At 35.5% G+C, this 14,935-nt stretch overlaps 1 protein-coding gene across 5 annotated transcripts in view; it reads left to right on the top strand.

Annotated features, from left to right (window-relative positions):
- LOC126823608 (1-phosphatidylinositol 4,5-bisphosphate phosphodiesterase eta-2) overlaps positions 1-14,935 on the top strand; it is a 78,697-nt gene that overhangs the window by 16,053 nt on the left and 47,709 nt on the right. For 3 of the 5 annotated variants that reach the window (XM_050552535.2, XM_050552540.2, XM_050552536.2), the window contains exon 2: positions 1,955-3,412. In XM_050552535.2, coding sequence (XP_050408492.1) covers positions 3,265-3,412 — 148 coding nt within the window. In that variant the 5' untranslated portion in view covers positions 1,955-3,264. Of the gene's footprint in view, positions 1-1,954; positions 3,413-13,350; positions 13,510-14,935 lie in introns of those variants that run through there. The other 2 variants (XM_050552541.1, XM_050552538.2) reach the window with 1 other exon arrangement.

The raw sequence follows: 14,935 nt of genomic DNA, 5'->3' as shown, positions 1-14,935 counted from the left end.
TTTATGGATGTTTTACTTTGTCCATATTCGTATGTATTTCACATTGGAATAAATGTATAGGATGTTATTTGACGGAGCATTGCTGAATTTATTGAATTGCGTTATTTCACTAACAGACAACACTACACATAACATCTTCACTTGGTAATACCCCCTTTAAATATACGTTTTGACACTTTTTTCGCGTGTTATGAGCTACCTTAAAAGCAATGATTATTATTATTATTATTTATTTTATGAAGATAGTATAACAGTGTGGTCATTTCAACACGTAATTAAAGGAGCCATTATTAGCATGTTAGTAAGTAATTAAAGATGAAGAGAATTAGAGACATTACCATTATAATCTAGTTCCTGACATGAAAAGATAATAGGGATGTCACTGTGAGTAGTGTGCTATCTCATTGCATATTTATGACGAAGATTAAGCATGATCGGCGGATGAGATAGATTTACATGCAGGCCCATAAAGGGTACAACCGAGTGGGGCAGCCTACTGCTTACGACCCCGTCCTACATCTCAGCTGTTCGCGACACCTAAACTGCCCCACTTAAACTAATGTTCCATAAAAACGAGCTTTAATCATACATTACGTGATAGAACACTCTAATCTTGGGCTTTCCCATACTGCACGCAGCTACCCATCTACGTCATACTTCCCAGAATGTGTTCTCAGCCGGAGCTAGCTGTAGATAGGCAGCCTAAGTTTGGGATGGGGCTTTCCTAGAACTCCACATGCCTAGTATAAAATCTCTCCGACCTTGCAATGGTAGACAATAGAATGATATATAATTTTAATCATATTGACAGTGGTGTAATAATCTAGATCTATCTTGTACCTCTGGTAATATCACTTGTTCGTTCATCAAATACAGCGAGCACATCTTTGGTATCGGCATGTCATGACACATGGCATATTGCCACAATGATTCTTAATTCTTTTGTAAAAAAAAATATTGTAAATAGTTTGTATTGGCACATGTATGGAGTGTTACACGACTTTATCTTCCCATGTTGGTTGTTTCTTTCTCTATGTAATCGCATTTCGTCATTTATTGATAAATACGTCTCCTGTTTATTTGTCAAATTCTTTACTTCAAAGAATTTACAAAAGTTTATAGACTGGAACTCACGTAAAATTAACCAGTTTTACATAGAACGTCACAATAACGTTGCTTTTGGTTTGGTTTAAACAGACGGGATAAGAAGGGTAAATGCTGAAACCGAGAGAGAGAGAGAGAGAGAGAGAGTTTAACGTTCACTCGACACAAACTAGGTCATTTCGGAACTAACATATGGTTCAATTTTATTTCAATAATTCGCTTGCGCGTAGGGGTATTTGACAGTGGGAGGAAACCGGAGGGCCTGGAGAAAACCCACGCCAGTTGACTCAATGACAGACCTTATGACCTTATGATACATTCGGCTATCCAACCTCCCAATGATCAAACAACATACAGTAATAGTAACAAAGCATAAAATGGGTAATACTTTATCAAGCCTGAAAACTGCTTCATTTTAACATTTGTAAAATATTGGGGAATGTAAAACTTTCATACTGTTTATCCGCGATGGTAAGTAATCGGGGAATAATTCACAATTAAAACCATTGCCAATTAATTTAGGACCCAAATGTAACAGCAAGTCAAAATACTGACGATCGGTTGTAATGTTTAGATTAAGAATGTCCGGATTAAGAACCCTAAAAAAGTTAGCCACACTAATATACCGGAATGTTGTTCTGTCAGGTGCAAGTCGTCTAGAGAATGTCTTAATCAAATCTTGGAAGCCAAAAGATCGAAAACAGTTGAACTATGACGTAATCAGTTTGGACTCTTCCGTTGTGTGCGTTTAATATGAAAACTGTCTGAATGTATCCATTTTATTCAGGTGAAAATAATTAGCTACACTAACGCACACAGTACATTTATTTCATTTGTTTATTTTTTGCAGGTGGCACGACCGTGCAAGTGTAAGATATTAACAATCGTGAACTGTCTACAAAACAGAACAAATTTACCCGAGTCGGAGATGTTTGGAAAAGATAAATGTTGACATATTATAGATCAATGTACCGAGTGGATTCCTGTCAATTGTACAAAACTTGGACCACGTGAAGAACGTCGAATGTCTGCATAGACAAATTAACGGTTTATCATTGAGAAGAATTTGTGGTATCGTGTGAACGTGGATATTGCTCATCGGCCATATGTCAACCGAGATATTGGTTAGCTGATAAATCAACCCGGACAGACTTAAACTAAACCCTACGCATTACACGTAGTCGATTGGTCTTAACTAGACAGTGGATTTATTTAGTAAATAAGGCGAACCTGTAAAAGTTAATACAATTTGTGTTGTTTTGTTAGACATTGTAAAGTTATCAGTTATCTCCTTATTGACAATTTCATAAATCGTAGTCTCGAATTTCATTTCCCGATTTCATTTTAAATTAAACCAATTTTTTTTTATGGAAATTGTTATTATAATCGGAAACTCATCTTCACGTTAGTGCATGTGTAGCATAAAGGTTTGCACTGTGGATTTTTTAAAAAACAGTTATTGCATTGTTGACATTCTTTTGTTTTGTGTTTGCGAGGACCGCTTTCGTATAAATATTTTTCTGTTACTTTTTATTATCAACATTCAAAGAAGAAGCGAATGTAACGTGATCTAACATTGAATGTTGTAAGTAAAATAGTATCTTTGTGATACAGTGTTACTTATATTGTGTGGTGATATACCTACGTGATAATTATAATACGCTATAGTAAGTATGTCAACTACGGCGTGAATGACATACCTATATGGATTATACCTACGTATATAAACAACTCCAACATGTGTGCTATTAATGTTTTCTTTTAAACCTGTCGAAGTTGTAGTTCGGACATCACTTTATTTTTCACTGATCACTTTGTGGTCGACCTTTTATTTACTATAACTTATTAAGTCTTATTTCAAGAAGAAGAACTCGAGGATTCGACGAAATGTCATGTTATCCACGCAATTTCTCGTTTGACACATCTCGTTTCTGAGCAGACGACAAGTTACAGAATATAGTCAACAGTCACAAAATACATTTGTTCGACGACTTGTTCAGTGTTTAGCAACTATTTGTTGAACACTCAACATTTTACGAAAGAACACTAATCTCTTTGTGTTTAAGATTTATACGTGAGGACCGCGAGGACAACATTTTGGGTGCAAAAATAGATTATTTCCCTTTTCGTGTAATTAAAGGTTCCACTTGACCTAACAAAATGAGTATTATGGATAGATCGCGATCATCGGTGTCGATGTATGAGTCGATTTATGACCTGTATGGATCCTACGAAAACTTTTCCAGATCATTTCGAAGAACAATATCAACAGAGTTGAGAAAAGCCAGAAAACAAAAATCTTTTCAATGTAAGTAACCTTTTATATAATTACAACATACCATTGTTTTTTTTACAGGTGTTACTCAACAAATTGATCTCAAAAAGAGTTCTGGAGGGATTGGTCACTATAGGCCAAAAGTCCTCGTGGGTACCGATGCAGGTTAGATCTATTTCTTAAGGCCACCTCCAGATTTGGTCAAATGCCATGAGATGTAAACAGGGCCAGCGCTAACCCAAACACTGTGCCTAGCCCAAACCCTTACCCAAACCCTAACCCACAATCTCGTCAATAATCCCATGCCCTAACCTTATTTAAATCTCAGCGACCTTGAGGAAATCTAGCCCACCAATGCCTTCATGGTCAAAAGAGACTTGATGAATCGATAAATTTCTAGGGGTAGTGTTAGGATCGACAAGTCAACCTCCCTTGACTTCCAGTACAGAGGGGTCAAGCGTTTAGGCTGTGTTACTACTAAAGCTTTCTACGTTTTCCACATTTAGGCATATAAAGATGCCATTAACATTCGTTTGCAGTACAGCCGTGCATTCACGCTGACTTTCTGAATATTACACATTACACAATGTAATCAGTTTATGACTGCCTGACAGTGTCCGTGAAAGTATACGTCATACCTATGTTTAAAGGATTTTAATAAATAATAATGAAGATCAGTTCATTATTGCGCATAGTGTCTCAGCCCCCACTTGAACTTTAGCCCCTCAACATTTACTTTTTATATTTAAATTGTATTACGAATTCACATAATATTAAATAACGTTGTATACACACTACTTTAAATGTAGTTTAATCTTTGAACGAACGATTCTATTGCGATTCTCCATACACTGACAGTCAATCAACAATGATCCTTGACGAGAGATTTTCATCAAAAATGTTTATCGTAAAAACGAAACGTCATTAAGAATAACATTATTTTAATCTATGAATAGAAGCATGTTCTTTGTTAATTTACGTCGATACATTTGAACAATACAAACATTGACAACTTTAAATGGACTTGACCATTGATTCCATCTTTAAACAATGATGCCGACAAAACATCGTATTGACTGAGGTGAGATGAATAGATGAACAGCTTAATACTGAAGATTGATTAGTAAATTTTGTATTAAATGCTTTGTTTGCTAAGAGAAAGGTGTGGTATTTGGTTCCAAGATAAATACTTTAACGCCTCGGACCGGACTGACCTTTTCAAAGGGTTGACAGAACTAAAGAAGAATTAACAATTGATCTATTTTAACTTTGACAAGAAACATAGCTTTAAGAAGATAAAGACAATGCCAAGTTCAAGTAGCTTTTAAGTAAAAAACATTGTCTTTAAAAGACTCAATTAAAAAAAAAACTATAGTTGAAATTTCTTTAGAAGTATTTAAAATGTTCTCGTGTGAAGGCAAACATTTGAACAGCATTTGAAACCATCACTATGTGAACAAAAAAAGTGAGGCAAATTCCAGATCCCACGGTAAATTCGGACCCACAGATAAGAATAATAAATTTGATTTCCATACAATTAGAATCATTGTATGCACTCAAAAATAAAAGCATAGTACAACAAAAATCATTAAATACATGTACATGAAAAATAATATTTGATGTTCAACAAAGAACAAGACCCAACATGTGCACGACATCCACTCCGATTATGACAAATGTGATATGGTTATCAGTTTGTAAGACACGAAACGGAGCAACAAATGCTCGAAATCAAAAGTTTTCAAGTGTCCAAAAAATATTTCTATCACTTAAACGCCTGGATATGCTCGTAATCACAATAATATGGAGGTGGGGGCGAGAAAGTTCCATGGAATTCTCCTTCGTGGTTGCTCGTAAAAGAACCCTTGACAGTTGGAATTCGAATTAAGAGTAGGCCTTAGCGCCACTGTTTGGGCAAACTTTCTCTCATAGCACACTATATGGCATATGCCCGACGTTTGAAATTATTACTACCACTGAACATTACCACACCCTTTTTAAAAATTATCCTATCTGAACGAACAAAGATAGTCACGGTGGTTAAGTGGATAAGACGCTGGTTAGCTAGCCTGGAGGTTGCGTGTTCGATCCCTGCATTGGCCGAGAAATTTCATTGGGAAAATCAGATGTAGTTTCTCCTTGTCAGTGGTGCAGGACGGAAGGCCTGACAAGGTCATCTGTCTAGTCGTTCGGATGGGATGAAAAAAACGAAATTCCGTGTATACATTGGCGTGCACGTAAAAGATCCCTTGGCAGTTGGAAGTAGCCCCTAGTGCCGCTGCCCGGGCAAAATTTCCCTCATATGCCCGTCTTCATTAGCCCAGTATAGGAACAGAACAGTAGGACGTTAAACCCCATTTCATTTCTAAACGAACAAAACTCTTATACATATTACATGTAAGTACTTCATCAATATATGAATAGCTAATTGGATTTTGTCGTAAAGTTGGGTGTTGGCCAGTGACAGTTGCTACCAAAACAAACAATGTGTTTATCATACTGAAGCTGTTATCTTGTGGTCAAAGTAATCCTATAACATTCTTACTCTCTTGTCTCTAAAATACGATAAATATATCCATACAAATATAACGTTAAACGATATAGGAGGTCGCCAAGGATGTTACATTTTCTATTCTTGTTTAACAATCATACAATCGTACTGGATTAAGATATTATCAGTTTAAGAACGCCAACAACTTATTGTAATTATAGCCGATTGTCAAATAAAATATAATATACTGTTCGATAATGTACTTCTAGGGGTTTATGATGTAATTACAATACAAGAATACCTGATATTAGATTTTATTATGGCTAAACAGTTTGATATAATATGTCTGACTTAAAGGGATTAGTAGGGTACAGCCGTCTATAATTGACAATATTATGGGACTAAACCGCCCCATAAAAGCATGTTACACATAGTATATGAAATAGAGAGAATTCACATTTGAACAAAACCAGAATAGACAAAGCTATAGCAAAATTTCAAGTGAAAAAATCAAAGACCCCCCTCCCCCCCCCCCCAAAAAAAAAAAAAACCACACTGTCAGTTATATTATACACCATGGGTTAATATTCCGTACCAGTGCAGTTGATACCTATCTAACACCCATGTTACATCTCAACTAATTAAATTTATGACTTATGAGAAACCTGCTTGAAGAAGTAATGACAACGATCAACAACCCAATGGATGCACATGGGATACCCCCACTGAGGTTAACTTTGAAGATAGCAATGGAATAATATGAAAAGGGTTTAACGTCCTGCTGTTCTGCTCCAACTGGACTAATGAAGATGGGCATACGTCAAACATTGTGCTATTAGGACATTTGCCCAGGAGCGGCACTGCGATATACTATTATTTCGAGTTCCATCTGTCGGGGATCTTCTACGTACATGTCAATATGTACACTGGAGCTCGGTTTTTCGTCCAATCCAAACGACTATATGTTGTTCCTTGCCAGACCCTTCGTCCTGCACCACTGATAAACTTTCCCGACCAACGCAGGTTAGCGAGCCAAAGTCTTACTCACTGAGCCACCGTGACACAGAAAACTGATTGATTAAAAGGTTTATATATAATAAGACAAAACTACAAATTATATTATGCGTGTTACATGTTTGTTTCAAAGAATTTGTCTAGAGACCGTTTATCATTTTGATACTAAATCTCCAAGATAGTACCGGGGGGTTTATCGCCCCTCGTAGAATTCTCATGTAAGAGGAATAGAGAACTATACAGTAATAAGATAAGAATGGTCATTATTTGAAACAAAGAGTTTTTACAAAATTGGATTTCTACTGCTTCCAATCAATGATGGTATCAAACTGGTTTGAATTCACTAATATACATGTAGTATCAAAAATAAGTAAGGGGTGTCCTGTAATAATTTGTATTTCAATACAGGTGGAACGTGGTATAAAGTCTCATAGACACGTTACATTGGACATTATGAGACTAACATGGCTACGTGTGAAATACACGGGGACAGCGGCGTTTCAGCCTACCCTTTCACCTCATGCCTTAAACGACCAAACAGGGAACGTACTTGCAAAGTGAGAACCGAGCTTAACAAAAGAAAGAAAAACTTGAATGACTTTGACATAGATCCATATCTAACAGCATGAAAGACCCTAAGCATGGTTCGTTGGACTTGTATAAATATTTATCATAAAATGAAATTATTAGCTATATCAAACAGGGACACGCCGATAATATCATAAATTTCCCTTTAAGCATAGAAATAAAAAGGCGAAAATACATCATCTACCTTTTGTGCTTTGACCGGACAGTGACAAATATGAATTGCAAATTGTTTGCATTAAAAATTGGCAATATAAATTAAGTGCTCGGTAAATAAATATAATTGACAATTTAATATCAAAATATCTTCATAATCATAAATAGTCTCCATTAACAAGTAATCATATCTTGATTGTTTGAAAGCGTACACAATGAAACACATGCACAATGCAATAATGTATAAATATTTAACTACATAAATACAACTTAAATGATAAAAAAAAGATATATTTATTTTGGTAAGAACATCAAACAATCACCGAAAAAAGACATCGCCGTAAAGACTATTCTTTTCTCGTTTTTCTTCCCATTTCGTTCGCGTCTTTGTGATTATGTTGACATCTCAGTACTCGGTCAATCAAAAGATTTTTATTGTGAAATTGTCATGACCTGGCCTGTCACAAACCTGACTCAAAGCACATAACACCTGTCTGTCTATAATTTTGTTTTTATAATTTTCATCTAAGACACAGGTTGGAGTTAAACGGCTTATAAACTTCCTGTCATACAAATAGTACGGATATAAAATACACACGCGAGTGATGGGCAGTCATTTAAATGAGATACAGTGATGTATTCTACAGAAATGCGCATTCTTGAAGCGATGGTTAATAATTATCAGTTTCTTCACCACTGCCACACTAACATGGTAAAGTGTATATTAGATATCTTCATCTGGATCCAGTAGACTGAACACGAAAACACCCGTACCTCGAAAAAAGTCTTGCTCGGGGAGTAGGACCACGTATAATCTGTTGATACAGTTGACTCGAGATTTCAATACGCAATTACACAGTTCCGATTTAAGGAACTAGATACATTTCCTAAAGAGCTTAACCGATGCCTGTAACAAAATGAAATGGGATGTAACGTCCTACTGTTCAGCACCGACAGGGCTAATGAAGACGGGCATACGCTATGCGGTGTGTTATAAGGAAATTTTTGCACCGACAGCGTCCACAGCGGTGCTACGGTCTACTCTTATTTCGAATTCCAACTGTCAAGGGTTCTTTTACGTGCACGCAGATATACAGAACCTCCGGTTTTAGTCCCACCCGCACGACTATACACCGTCCCTTGCCAGGCCCTCCATCCTGCACCACTGACAAAGGGTTTAGCCTCGAGCATTTTAATAGAAAGATTGCATTGTCTTTTCTGATTAGTCTGCCCGCGAAACTGGTAGACCTAGCGGTATAGGCAATGCATTTACCGTTACAAAATTATAACATACCTCGAAATGGAATGCTTAACTTAACTCACGGGCGATGTGGGCAATGTGCCCTTTAATGACAGAATATGTCAGCCACTGTCCTGCCTATCTTTTTTCCACGATAGTCAATTAATTCGCTTGTGAGTAGGACTTTTTATTTAGCAATGTATATGTGTGCGGATAAGTGTTGGTAGTCATGATCAGTAGTCTACCACGTGTACTGTATTTATTATATATTTTATATATATATATATATATATATATATATATATATATATATATATAAAATAAATAAAAGATTCTACTCTCAGGTAAAAGTATATAGGAAAATGAGGTTTTTAGAAAGGAAAAACTATATAACAAAACAACAACAAAATTTGACAGTAGTTGTGTAAGTTGGAATTCGATGAAGAGTAGGTGAGAAAATACAATCCAGACAAAATTCTCTCGCACAACTCTTTCAAATGAATTAAATTATCATAGTTTCAAAATGATCAAAGTATCGACATTCCTTTCATTTCCATTTTGAAAGCGTTGTATTTGCCGTATCACCACGGACTTACAAAGTGCATATGATAAGAATTTTTTTTAAATATTAATATCGTGCTGTATAAACAAATAAAACTAGCTGTGTTATGCTGGGATGGGTATTAGTTGGTTATGTACATAAGGTGTGCACATTTCAATTAGTTTTATACCTATGCGAACACAGCATAACTTGAACGGTCCAAGGGGTCCACCAATACCACTATATCTCCGTTACAATGTGGGATGAGTCATAGAAATGGTTTTAATAACATATTGCCATCCAATTTTATTTGAACCAATATAGTGTTTTGACTCACTTGTTATTGATTTGACATTACTAGAGAGAGAGAGAGAGCCTAAAATCCCCAGAAGGCAGGACAGGTGACCCTACTCATTGTCACAGGCAAACGATGAATCCAAACCACACTACTTGACTCTTTAAACCTGTTTGATCCCGGTGTTGGGTGAGAAAGTTTATCGGGATTTTCCGGCGTGGTTCCTCCCTGTCAGTGATGCAGGACAAAGGGAGACTGTGTAGTCGTTCGGATGGGACAAAAGACCGAGGTTCCGTGCACACATTGGCGTACACGCAAAAGAGCCCTTGACATGTGGAATTCAATATAAGAGTAGGCCGTCTGGACAAAATATCCTTCATTATAGCACACTGTATGGAGTATGCCTGTCTTCATTAGCCCAGTCGGAGCAGAACAGTAGGACTTTGAACCCCATTTCATTCATTTCATACGAAAAAGATGCATATGGAATAAGCCAAAAAAGTCTCAGAGCTAAACCTAAAGATCGACGAAAGTCATTAAATTACTTTCTATAATGAATATATAATTGGTTAAAATAAAATATTTTATTTTAATTATGTTGAAGTTGCGTGTTTAATGTTTTGTATTGACTCATGAAATTCCTATTTAGTTTTAGGCTGTACATAAATTTCGTTTGCGCATTTGTATTATTTGGTTATGTAATCGTACTTGTAAATAAAGTGATTGCTTGTTTTATTGTTTTTATTGGATTTTATATTTCCGACAGTAAACCCGTCTCATTTCATTTTTCTCATCAACATCCTATTTGACGTGATATAAATCCAATTAATGAACTGTTGAATGTCATGTTTGAAATACTTTTTCAAAAAGGAACACTTTTTTGACGTATTAATGTCAGTACTGGTTCCGTTTTTAAAACATATTCCTTACAGAATCTGGACTGGAATTATGCTTCTGATTATTGACGATTATAAACTACCGAGAAAAACAACTGCCATAATTAAGTAGCTGTCGTATAACAGTAATTTGAATTTTAGATAAATATCTGCCATTTGTCGTTCTGTAGAAAAAAAACAAGCAGACACGACCTCACATAATTATTAGATCACAATGTATCAGATCTCTGCAATGCCATTTTATTGGTTGGATGGGTGGCAGACATAAATACTATTAATATTTCTTGTCAATCATTTTTATCCTGTTCTCTAGAAAAATTATGTACGAGATCAAAGTAAACCATGGGGTTCCAATTAAAAAGTATCGAAGTCTGTTATTAAAGGGACACAACTCCAAAAACCGAAATAGGAATCAGACTAGTAATCATTACTCCACTGACTTCAATGTTAAACCTATGTCATTCCTCGGTCTGTATTTTGGGACATTCCGATGGGCTTAATCCGTATAACCTCAATGACTCCAGCATGCCACAATCATCTGATAAAAATACTTTAGGTGGGGGGGGGCATCTAAAGATAGACAATTACTAGTCTTACTCCATTAAAAAGAAATGGCAGAAAACTGCACAACGTCAGAGTGTTTATGTTTATAGAATAAATGTACAATCTCTCTTCTATTACTTTTACACTGTTTTGGATAATTTATAACTAGAGAAGATTAGATTTTATGTCTAGGCGCTTTTCTATGAGATAAGATAAGATAAGATTTTATTGTATCATAACACCCAGTGCACGCCGCATACAATTCATATACATGATATAAGGAACATAAAATAAATAGCAATATACACATACATGTGCAATAGAAATTATTAATTAACCCCGCAAATCAAGTCTTTAATTTAGTTGTTTGATTTTGCGACGGGACGCTATTTAAACATCGCACTATAAAAGAGAGGTATTATGCCTATGTACATCACAGGTATAAAATTAAACCCCTTCATACGCACCTAAAGATGCATTTCTTCCCGGTTCCTCCATACCATGCCAAACGCATAATGTCAAAGAGTAAAGTCAGTCTTTCAGGAACAGTGAATGGATTATTGTCCTTGCTCGTACATAGTGCAACATTACTGCGTTTGTTCTTGCAAATGCGAATATACCGATTGTCGTCTGCAATGGTAATGGTTGGTACCTCTTGTATGATAGAACTTGTTAAATACTGTCGTAGAATAGGTATCCTTGCAAATTTAACAGGGAAATCAACGAAAAGTGTCATAATATAGCTGCCCTGGTAACGCCAAAATTGAAACCGTTGATGGTTGTTATGGAATCGCCCTGGCAATCGTGACATTGGAATCTTTTGAATTTGTCGTAGCCCTGACGATAACAGACTTTAAAGATTGTTGTACAACTGAATATTGATGAAGATTGTATTGCGGCCGAACTAGCAACACCTAGACAAAAATTCTTCGAAGAATGTCGCTTTGTCGATGCATATGTTAGCAATAGCTAGCAATATTGAAATGTTGGCTTTGTCCTATTGCGACTCCCCTGGCAACACCCAGGCAGATGGAAACAAATGGAAAATGTGCTGTCGTTGTCACTATTGCAAGATCGATGGCAATTGTCAGGGTTTGTGGTATTGCTGCTGCCCTAACGATTTTAAGATAAATACAGATCGTTGGAGACTCTAGATATACACGTTTGGGGGTTTGTCGTATTATCGTTGCACTAAAATTATCTAGATATCAGCCCGAGTTGTAGGTCGTCATGCTAATGTTCTGACACATGGTGAAATCGTTTGAGTTTTCAAGTTTTTGCTGCCATGACATTATCTAGACAAATGGAAATTGCCGAGAAATTGGCGGTGATGTCCACTTTCAAATGCATATTGATTCATTCTGAGTTGACAAGAATTTAGTTATTTCAAATAGAATAATTATTGTGCACATATTTACGTGCACCAACAACCCAAGGCTATTTCATACTTTGGTTTTATTTTAAAAGGAGTGGACATATAGTCGCATGGGTTGTTCTGTGGTTTAATTACATAATAATTCACAGTGTTGAAATTAAGTTATCTAGTTACTGAGTAAATGACAGAAGTATCGAGTAAACCACTGGCAATGAATGAGGGATGAACTGTATAGAATTTGCTTATGTATAGTCTACAACTTGTTCTTTATGTGATGTTGACATAAACTCACTCATTTCTCGTCCACGGAAACAACCAACTAGCCTACATTATATATCAAATAGTAGGTCTATCTTTTGTTGACATATGTCACCAGGCTATAGATCTTAAAATTTTACTATACTGGACAACCATATTGATAACTTGGTCCTGTATACACCATAGCATTTATCTTATTTTTAACAAACGCCTATTTAATTTTGCTTTGGGTTAGGCCTGTTTTGTCCCCGTTTAACAAATATTTTAATGTTTGGATAGGCCTTGTTGTATTTCCTTTCCTGATTTTAGGTAGTGTTCATTGTAAAATGTGAAAATTTGTTCCCTTTACTACTAGATATGGTAAGACGTACTTAGAAATGAATGTCAATTATACAAAGTAGCCTTACGGGGTTATAATTACATAATAAATTGGCGTATTGAAATATAACCATAAAATATATAATTTATGGGCAACACCCAATAGAAATAACTGATGATAAAAAATTAGTTGTTTCTACCTGAATGCTAGATGTGAAGGATTGTCACGTGACACTGAACATCGCCTGCTTCTAAAAATAATCTCTCGCCAATCTGTACCTCGTCTGTTAGGCGAGGCTTAAAACTTATACTTTATTTTTTTGACGTAGTTTTCGGTAACTTTATTCAGAAAGATAACGGTTGATTTAACCGAAATTAACCCTGGAAATGGCAGCCTCGGGAGATGTACGTGTTTCAAGTAAGTCTTTTATTCTTAAGTAAAACAGAAGTGTGTAACAATGGCACTGAATAAGAAATTATAAGGAAACGGATTACGGATAGTAATTTGATAAGCAAGTTTCTGTATTTTCACCAGTTTCTACAGCACAGACAGTAATATTTATATACAACGTATGTTACAAGTTTTATTAAATATATTGACTACCGGTATAAATTATACGATTCAGTGTGAAATAATTTTTATAGGATTATATCTATTTGAAATAAAATAGAAATTTGGATTTTATTAAATATTTTGATGTATAAATAATAAAGTGGTTTTGAATATAATTCAATGTAATATAAATTTTATTGGGTTATATCTATTTGAAATAAAATAGGAATTTGGATTTTAAAGTGCTCATTATCCATATTAAATTAAGTTATCCCATTAATTGGATTAATTGAACTAGATCATGTTAAAAAAAATAGATAATTTCTGGATGGGTAAGGGCATTTGCTCTAGGCGAGATATACTTCATTATACGCCCACATTGAAATGTGGTCGTATATTGTCGTCGCCCCTGTCCGTCGGTCCGTCCTGCGTCCACAATTGCTTGTGGACGCTCTAGAGGCTAAAGTTAATATCCGATTGACTTTAAATTAAATTTATACACAGTGTTTAAGGTCATGAGATGAAGAAACCTATTGATTTTCAGCGATTTCCAATAATTACTGCCAGAGTTATGGCCCTTGATCACTTCAAAAAGTCTTGTGGACGCTCTAGAGGTCAAAGTTAATATCCGATTGACTTTAAATTTATACACAGTGTTTAAGGTTATGAGATGAAGAAGCCTATTGATTTTCAGCGATTTCCGATAATTACTGCCAGAGTTATGGCTCTTGATCACTTCAAAAAATCTTGTGGACGCTTTAGAGGTCAAAGTTAATATTCGATTGACTTTAAATTTATACACAGTGTTTAAGGTCATGAGATGAAGAATCCTATTGATTTTCAGTGATTTCCGATAATTACTGCCAGAGTTATGGCCCTTGATTACTTCAAAAAATCTTGTGGACGCTCTAGAGGTCAAAGTTAATATCCGATTGACTTTAAATTTATACACAGTGTTTAAGGTCATGAGACGAAGAAGCTTATTGATTTTCAACGATTTATGTTAATTACTGCCAAAGTTATGTCCCTTGATCACTTTGAAAGTTTTCATCCGATTGACTTCAGATTGATAATTACTTAATGAGTTGTTACTCTTAATCAGATTTTAGTGTATTATAAATGTTTCATTACCAAAAAAAGTAAAAATATGTGACAACACTTGTTGACTGCCCGGACAATTTAGCTGCTGTGGGTGTATGTTTCGTTGCCTGGCAACCTATCTTTTTATTTAGCAAGTGTCTTTTAACAGGATACACTCCAACTGTCCCTTGAAAATGCACCCACAAAGAGG

This window comes from Patella vulgata, chromosome 6 (genome assembly GCF_932274485.2).
Source record: "Patella vulgata chromosome 6, xgPatVulg1.2, whole genome shotgun sequence".
In the NCBI taxonomy this organism is placed as follows: domain Eukaryota; kingdom Metazoa; phylum Mollusca; class Gastropoda; family Patellidae; genus Patella; species Patella vulgata.
The sequence above is the reverse complement of the archived record's forward strand: the minus strand, read 5'-3'. Positions and strand labels throughout refer to the sequence as shown.